We start from the raw sequence: 8960 nt of genomic DNA, 5'->3' as shown, positions 1-8960 counted from the left end.
TAATCCAGATAAGATCCTTAGAAAAGATTTCTCATCCAAAGGCTTTGTAAATATGTCAGCAAGTGCTATATCCTTAGAAAAGATTTCTCGACATGATCCTTGATAAAATGATATCGAAGTGCTATATGCTTCGTATTTAAATGTTTCACCAGATTATGGAAGATGCGTATTGCACTTTGTGAATCGCAAAACAAAGCTATCTTTTCACGTTGATTGCATATTCACGAAGTTAACTTTATATCCATATGAATTGAGAAGTGCAAGCTGTAGTAGCAACATATTCTGCTTCTGTTGTGGAAATCGAAACACAAGTTTGTTTCTTCGAATGCCAGCTAAGAAGCTTCCCATCCAAAAGTTAACATCTACCAGTAGTGCTTTTTCTGTCGAGTTGACACCCACCAAGGTTTGCATGTGAAAATGATTGAACAAAGAAACTGGTCTTCGAAGGATACCATAAACCCAATGATACATTTCCTTTCAGATATCGAGAGTGTTGGGGGTCAAAAATGGCATCGACCAAGTCCTCACATGATAGCCTTGAGTGCCACAATCAAATGCCTGGTCCTGGAGGGCTGAATGTGCTATATTGGTAAGGTTGCGCCCTTTCTAACACCAATTGGTTTTAGATAAACCGATAGCACTGATGCTCAACAAGTGGTATCAAAGCCAGTGGTGAGGGTTTGATTCTCTCAGGGAGCAATTTATGAAGGAGGGATTGTTGGGGGTCATAAATGGCAACGAGCAAGTCCTCGCATGATGGCCTGGAGTACCACAATCAAATGTCTGGTCCTAGCGGGATGCATACACTATATGGTTATGGTTGCGCCCTTTATAATACCAATTGGTTTTAGATCAACCGGTAGCGATGATGCTCAACAGAAAGATATTCTTCATAGTTGTCAAATGAGGTTCTCTAGGATTCGACTAATACATGACACAATTGCTAAAAGAAAATATAATATCAGGTCTACTAGCAGTTAAGTATAGTAACAAACTGATCATGCTCCTGTACAATGTAATATCGACATTCAGGTTTTCCAACGAAGATCCTAAACATGTGCCGATAGCTATTGATACTTTCAGTTTCGAACTATTCGTCATGCCAAATTTCTCAAGCAAGTTTCGAGAATACTTCTCTTGATTGATAAAAAAATCCATCCTTACTCTAACGAATATTCAATCCTAGAAAATTATTGATCTTACCCATCATACTCATCTCGAATTGACTTTTCATCATTAGCTCAAATTCTTTAGATAATGAAGGATCAGTTGAACCAAAAATAATATCATCTATGTAAATTTAAAAGAGCATCAAATGATCCCCCATTTTCTTTTGAAATAGAGTGGGATCAACAGATATTTGTTTAAATTTCGAGTGTTTCAGGAAATTAGTAAGATTAGCATACCAGGCTTGAGGTGCCTTTTTTAAGCCATAAACAGCTTTATCGAGAATATAGCAATGATCATGGTATTTATCATTTACGAAACATGGTGGTTGTTCAACGTACATAGTCTCTTGTAACACACCATAAAGAAAAGTGCACATGATATCCATTTGATAAACGTCAAAGTCCTTGTGAGCTGCATAAGCAAGAACTATTCGAACAGCCTTGAGTCTCACGACAAGGGCAAATGATTCATCATATTCAATTCCTTCTTGTTGCGAATATCCCTTAATAACCAACTTTGCTTTGTTTCGAACCACGTTTACTGCTTTGTTAGTTTTATTTTTAAAAATCCATTTTAAGCCTATAATCGATACATCATCAGGTTTTGGAACTAATCTCTAAACCTTGTTTCTTTCGAATTCAGCAAGTTTAGATTGCATGGAAACAATCCAATCTGGATCTTCCAAAGTAGCCTTAACTGTTTTCGGTTCGAATTTTGAAATAAAAACATTAAACATGCAATATTCCTGATGTACATTTAATATCTCATTCTTTGCAATGTTGATCTCTTGTCAACACTCCGTCTTGAGGATCACCCAAAACTTGTTCTTTAGGATGATTTTGTGTCCATTAGTCCAGTGGTGGATATGCAGGATCGAAATCCAAAGGTGCATTTAAGAACATTTCATCCGTTTCAGAACCTTCAGCTGCATTAGACACATTATCAGACATATCATGAAAAATATCAGTTTGTGTATTCGAAGTATTAGGTATAAATCCATTTTTGCTCCCCCTCGACAACTAGATTGATATTTTGATGCTCCCCCTCAACATCAGCATTCGAACGGTCGTGTTCCCCCTCACTTGATCACCTTGCAACTCAGGGTGACTCTCAACATGTATTGGAGAGTTTGTTGTAGAATGTGAAACAACATATTCCCTTGTGATAGTTGAACCATCAGAATGTTTCGAAACTTCAGGAATCTGATTATCATCAGCATGAACCTCTGCTCTATTGAGCTGTCAAGAGCAATAAAAATTAAGTCAAAATCAAAATCAAAAGAATTAGCCATTGATAACTCATCATTTGTTTTGTGAAGGATAGGCTTCTATTTAAAAGTCATTTTGACACATTTAACATAATGATCATCGAAAGTTAGATTAAAAGTTTCTTCAATCTTCCGTGTTCGCTTATTCAACACCCGATATGCAACTGAATTATATGAATATCCGAAGAATATCCCCTTATTAGCTTTCGACTGAAATTTTAAAAGGTTATCTTTAAGATTCATAATGAAGCACCTACAACCAAAAACATGGAAAATTTTCACATTTGGTTTACAATATTTAATGATTTGATACAGGGTTATATTAAAGCGATGATGAATAAAGGATCGGTTTTGACTTTTGAGTGAAACATGTTGTTGAAACTTCCTCTGTCCAGAGTATTGAGGTAAATTCGCATAGATAAGCATTGTCCTCGCTGCTTCACATAGAGACCTATTTCGTCTTTCGACAACACCATTTTGTTATGGTGTGTAAGGAGATGCAAAAATTATGCGTAATCCGAAGATCAATCAGGATTCAGTCAAGAACTTGATTCTTGAATTCAAAGTCGTCGTCACTTTTCATCTTTCTCACTTTTTCTTTCGCAAGCTGAGTTCAATATGCTTGATAAAATTGTTCATTACTTGAACAGTTTTTAACTTCTGATGAAGAAAGTAAACCCATTTAAACCTTGAAAATCGTTAATAATGACCAAGATGTACCTATTCTGGTTAAGAGTCTCAACAGTCAAGGGTTCACAAAGGTCAATGTGAAGAATTTTTAGAGGTTCGATGATCTTCGAATTGATAACTATTGGATGACCTTGATAGTGTTGTTTTCCTTGTTCACAAGCTATACATAACGAATCGTTATCAAATTTTAAAACGAGTAAGCCTCTAACAAGATCATTTACCACCAATTTGTTCAGATTTTTTAAATTCAAGTGAGATAATCTTCGATGTCACAGCCAACTTATGTCAGATGACGCCTTCGATAGTAAGCAAACTGAAGGAACATTAACGATTGGCTTGATGTCAAGGGTGAACATATCATCTTTACTCTTCGACTTGAGCAAAAATTATTTGGTTTCTTTATTCGAAATGACACTACCTTCAACATATGCCATTTGATTAATTATAAATTTCCCATTTGTAACTTTCTTATAGCCTTTAACCTAGCACTTCTAGTTGTTTCCAAATTTCACTACTCCTGCATTTTCCATACTTCTATAATCTCACAAGTTTTCCTTTCATCCATTCATGTTACGTTAATAACCACTATCGATGTACTAGTGTTCATCGTATTGCTCGTCACACAATACCTATGATCAATGAAAAAGGTCCCCAAGGCTTTTTGGGTCCTTGGTTATTAGAGTGAAGTGTATTATGAAATGAAGAACCTAGTACCCAATTTTGAACTTTAGATTTCAAACTATCGATCAAGTCAACTTCTATAGACTTAGGTATCAAAATGAAATCATTCATTGGTTTAGGTTTGATACTGACTTTCCCTTTTTCATCAGCAGTTTGTTTTGCCTTAACTTTTGCTTTCGAAACAACTTTCCACTTTTGAATAGTTGGATTTGATTCCATTGACGAACCCAGTTGATGACTCGTTCAAGTAGCTTTTGTAAGCATACCTGATTTCCTCTTGTGAAAACGTTTCTGATTGATAAGGCTTTCCTTTCCTTCGAGCCAATGCTTGATATCCTTTGCATCTGTTTTCCCTTTTACGAATAAAGCTTTAACTTGCTGCTTCGAAACAGGATTGAGAAAATGAGGTTGTTTTGGTTTTAATGGTTCAGTTCTCTTGTCTTTGACATCTAGCTTTTCGAAATTCCTTTTAGGAAATGTTGGGGTTGCATGGATTTCATAACGGTTTTGGAAAATTTTGTTATAACCAACAGATGTTCGATTAAAAACTTGTTGTCCATTTGAAACCTGTCTTTGTTTTTGAAATTGATGAAAATGCATTTTTTGCATTTTGATGAAAACCATTTCTATAAAAATCATTTTGTGAAAACCTTTTTTTATGATTAGGAGAAAAAAAAATTTAATGTTGGTTTTGAACAAAATTCTCATTTCTTGATTTTTGAACATTCGGTTTTCAAATTGGATTTTTAACGTTTGAAGAACTTTTTGAAAAATCATTTTGTTTTGGAGCGGGTTTGTTCTGAACAAAAGACTTGTTTTGTGAGAAGGCTTGAACTTGTTTAGATACTTTCTAGTCAGACGGTTTTGATGAAATATCTTTTTGTTTCTTCAGAGACTTGATATTTTTGTAATAAACCTTGTTTTGAGCTTTGGACATCGAAATCTCTTCTTTTTGGAAACTTTTGAATTTCATCATTGAAAATTTGTGCTTTGGTCTTTTGATTTTGAAAAATTGGTTCCTTTGTTTGTTTGTCATCATTTACTTTTTTTTTTCTTAACTTCCCAAATCCTTTTTGGTTTTTGCCTTTGAAAAGTGGATGGGTTTTTGTTAAGAGTATTTCAATCGTGCTTCGTTTTGAGAAAAAACCCTTCCTTCGAAACTGCTTTATTATCTTCAACACAATTTTGTTGATTTCAGGTTTCACTTTATCTCCATTTCATGCAGTAACAAACACCTGATTCGGAAACACCACATCATCAATGCATTTGAAATTTAGATAACCAACAGAGTTCGATTCGAGATAATGAGGACCTTTTTTGTTCATCACTTTTTGAATTTCTCTCTTTCCTCATACACTTGATCAATAACAACTCAAGGAATAGTTATTTCACTTGGAACATCTTCTTCATCATTATCACTATCAGTTTGACTATCTTCGACAATCATACGGTCATAGTTATGAACTTTAGATGTTAAGGGTTGGTCAGTGTTAACCTTAACCAAAGAATCATCACAAATTTCCTTACCCTTGCTTATCGAATTGACATTAATGACAGATAATTGAGAACAATCAACAACTTCCTTAGCCTCAATTTCACTGATATTGTCAGAATCATCTTTGATATCAACAAAATTATATTGAGATTCAGAAGTCGAATTCTCAGTCTTTCCAAGAATTTGGTTTGTTCGATCTTAATCAAAATCTCATTTACAATGTGTACCAAATCATTTGCAACTAAACATTCATATGTCTTAACAATACCATATATATACGAATTATTTGGGATCTTGTCAAATTCAGAAATCTTTTTCTCACAGTCATAGGATGTCGAATCAATTTTCTCCCTTGCGAATACCAAAAAAGCAAATAATTTCGTACGTTGTTCCTTACTTTTGTCAGAGGAATAATGTAAATCGGTCAGTTTAGCATACAATCTTTTAGCAAAATTAAAATAGATTTTATGTTGTTTCATCAAAATACAATTATCCATTTTGATATTATCCCTATCAAAAGTAACATTTTTCAGCTGCAATTCTAGATTTTCTACTCTACTCCTCTTGGACTCCAACCTTTTCTGTGTTTCTGTCAATAATGATTTCGAGTTCTCAGCATCAATACTAACAAAAATAAGCATGGCATTAATGTAAGATAGAGTATCATCGAAGTCAAACAAAATAGCATTATATGAACTAAAAGGAATATCAAAGGATTCAAGAAGAGAATGTACCTTCGAAATCATTTGAAACTTGTCTGCTCCAATTGAAACTGAATTTAAACATTAATTAAACTGTTAAATATAATCTTGTCACTTTCAAACAATTTAATTATTTAAAATAATTATATGCTATATTTTATTTCTTTTTAAATGGCAAAACTCTTAGTTTTGAATTGTGAGAATTAACATTCAAATGGATAAAGCTTATTGATTATATAATTTTTTAATGAGAAAACAAATAATAACAATGTTATATTAAGGTTTGTAGAATTCTATATTTTTTCATAGTTGTTAGGAGGCCCTAATGCCCTAATATTAAACTTTTGAAAGATATGATATGACAATTGATGCATCATGATGGCTACTCTTATCCCCCAATTAGACACTACTTGGATATATCCTTTTGGTGGCTTGCAACATTAGCATGATCAATATCAACACAACGTGTACGTTTCAAGCAATAAAAATGTACTTCATTATATCACGTTGCTTTTCTTATTTTACATGTGTATGACAAAAGCAAATACAGATAAAACAAATAACCTAATCTCTAAGTAGTGACTTTTATTGATCGAAAATATTCAGTCACTAAAAGATTCAAATATTAATAACAAAATTCGGTGAAACTTTAAATGAAGAATAACTAATGACAAGAGATTTCACTGATTTCTCGTAGTCAATTAGTCGTTGACCTTATACAGTCACGGTCCTTATTCCTCGGCACCACCTTAATGTTCGTTGTTTTGGGTGCTTAACAAGGCGTCCCAGGAGAGCACACGAGTAAGCCAGCATCAGCTGTTAGTTCCGTAACTGGTGTTGTGTCAGGTGTGATCATTTCTGGGGTTATCGGTATATCACCACCTGATTGTTTGAAGGTAGCTCCGTTCTCTAAAACGTCGTTTTCTGATTTCCAACTCCATTTACTCCACTCGTCCTCAGTTGCTTCAGCCCTTCGCGTAACCTTCACAATACAAGTTTTTGTTAGACCAAATTAAAAAGAACATTATGATGGAAGTTAAGTTGTTTATAATAATATAAAGTTTACTGGAATAACCGAATAAGAGACTTTGCATGGGTGGTTTTGCATACCTCTTTATAATTAGCGCCATCGGGAGCCACATATTTGTTGCCTTGACTAAGAATGGTTGGTTCATTGCTACCACCGATAGCATACTCTCCCCATTTCTCAAAGTCATTGTTAACGACCTGTGTAAGTCCCCATCGACACCTTGGCATTCTTTGAACACAACCTTCAACAAACTTGTTGTATGCGAGAGTAACTTTCATAGCTTTATCTTCACTATGTGTAGCATCTGCTCCTAGCAACATGACCTGATCACGTATGAAGAAATTTAGAAAATTAGATAATCAATATAGATACGAATGTTCAACATGCATGATCATATTGAAATGTTAGTTTCTTACTTTGTCGTGTTTGCTGAATTTACAGTTGGATATGGTTACCATTGTAGAACCCATCGTGACATCGATAAGCCCATCTGGGCCATCATGAAGCCAGCAATGGTCGATCCATACATTCGTAGAACCAAAAACCATAATACCATCACCATCGTGTTTTGATCTTGGCATTGCTTTTCCCTCATTACTCTTAATGTCACCTCCGGGGGTTTCTTGAATATCGTGGATGTGGATCCCATGAATAATGACATTCTTCACTTTGAATACAGAGAGACCTCCACCATTACATATCTCGACGGCAGCACCCCTACCATCAAGTGTCTTATCATTATTTATTACGAGCTCTTGTTTTAGATTGATAACCATATCTTTTGCAAAGGTGATCCATAAAGGTCTGTCTCGGGTGACACCCCAACGGAGGGTTCCTTCCTTTGGCTCCGTAAAATCGTCGTCTGAAGGATCAGTCACCTCATAGATGTCGCCACCTTTGCCACCGGTGGTTCCCTTTCCAAAACCAAGAGCGCAATCGGCTAATGCTTGACGATTGTCTGCCCAATCGGCTTTGCACCTCCAGCACTTGTCTATTTGGTTTACTGCAACGCAGGCTTTTAGGTTCCTCCTTTTTGGAGCAGCACTACAAAAGATTTACATATATAGATAATAGTTACTACCATGCACAATGTTGCAACTACATATACGTGTGTATAACTCTATATGTGTTAAAGAAAAGAAATAAACGCACGCAAACTCTGCTGCAAACAGCTCGGGATGATGAGGATCGCCATGTTGGTTTGTATTGTCATCTACATCTCTCCGACCAGCTGCTAAAATACCCGGCGCCATAAAAAGAACGACATGGATGAATAATAGGATTAAATTATGAGTCTCCATCGACCTCTTTGCTTAGAAGTACGTTAGTGTTATACCAATCTTAAGTGAATCACTATGTTAATTATTCCACAACAATTAACAGAAAGTGACTCTTTGTTAGGCTTGTCCTCGTAGATCTTCGATTGGTTGTTTATATAAGAAATTGTCGATGTAGTAATATGCGGTTTACCAAAGAGTACTTGGTCACGATTGTTACTACTAAAAATGAACACCAAGAAATTATACGATGACCGGAAAATAAGGACGACACCACATTTATTAAATTTGCTCGGTCTAAAAGTTTTCATTAAAATGTGGGATACAGAGTGATTGTCGGACGTTCTTCTATATAAGCAAATAAGCAGTATATATGTCATAACTACGTTATAGAGTTAGAATTTCAAGATCATTTTTTATAATTATTCTTTTATAAAGGGGAAAAAAATTAGAAAGTTTTTAACATAATGCATATGAAATTGTATGCCAAAGATATTATACGATATACATACAATAAAAACGCAAAATATTTTTAATCTATTAAGACATCCACAATCCATTGAACTCTAGAGTTTAGTGGATTATCACCTCATCTATTAAACATTTATACAATACCACCTACAATCTATTAAACACTTATTCAATCATA

The 8960-nt window shown here is 34.7% G+C and overlaps 1 protein-coding gene across 1 annotated transcript; it reads right to left on the bottom strand.

The window, feature by feature from the left end:
• Window positions 1-6472: 6472 nt before the first annotated feature.
• Window positions 6473-8426, bottom strand: LOC145033628 (pectate lyase 4-like). Its single transcript, XM_078982206.1, has 4 exons — window positions 8187-8426; window positions 7451-8078; window positions 7115-7357; window positions 6473-6986 (listed from the first exon to the last, which is right to left on the bottom strand). Exons 1-4 carry the CDS (start codon window positions 8333-8335, stop codon window positions 6777-6779), a joined length of 1230 nt encoding a protein of 409 aa, XP_078838332.1. The 5' UTR covers window positions 8336-8426; the 3' UTR covers window positions 6473-6776.
• Window positions 8427-8960: the final 534 nt, after the last annotated feature.

Source organism: Lactuca saligna, chromosome 3, assembly GCF_052625555.1.
Source record: "Lactuca saligna cultivar CGN05327 chromosome 3, ASM5262555v1, whole genome shotgun sequence".
NCBI classification, from domain to species: Eukaryota; Viridiplantae; Streptophyta; class Magnoliopsida; order Asterales; family Asteraceae; genus Lactuca; species Lactuca saligna.
This window is presented reverse-complemented; position numbering and strand designations above follow the sequence as displayed.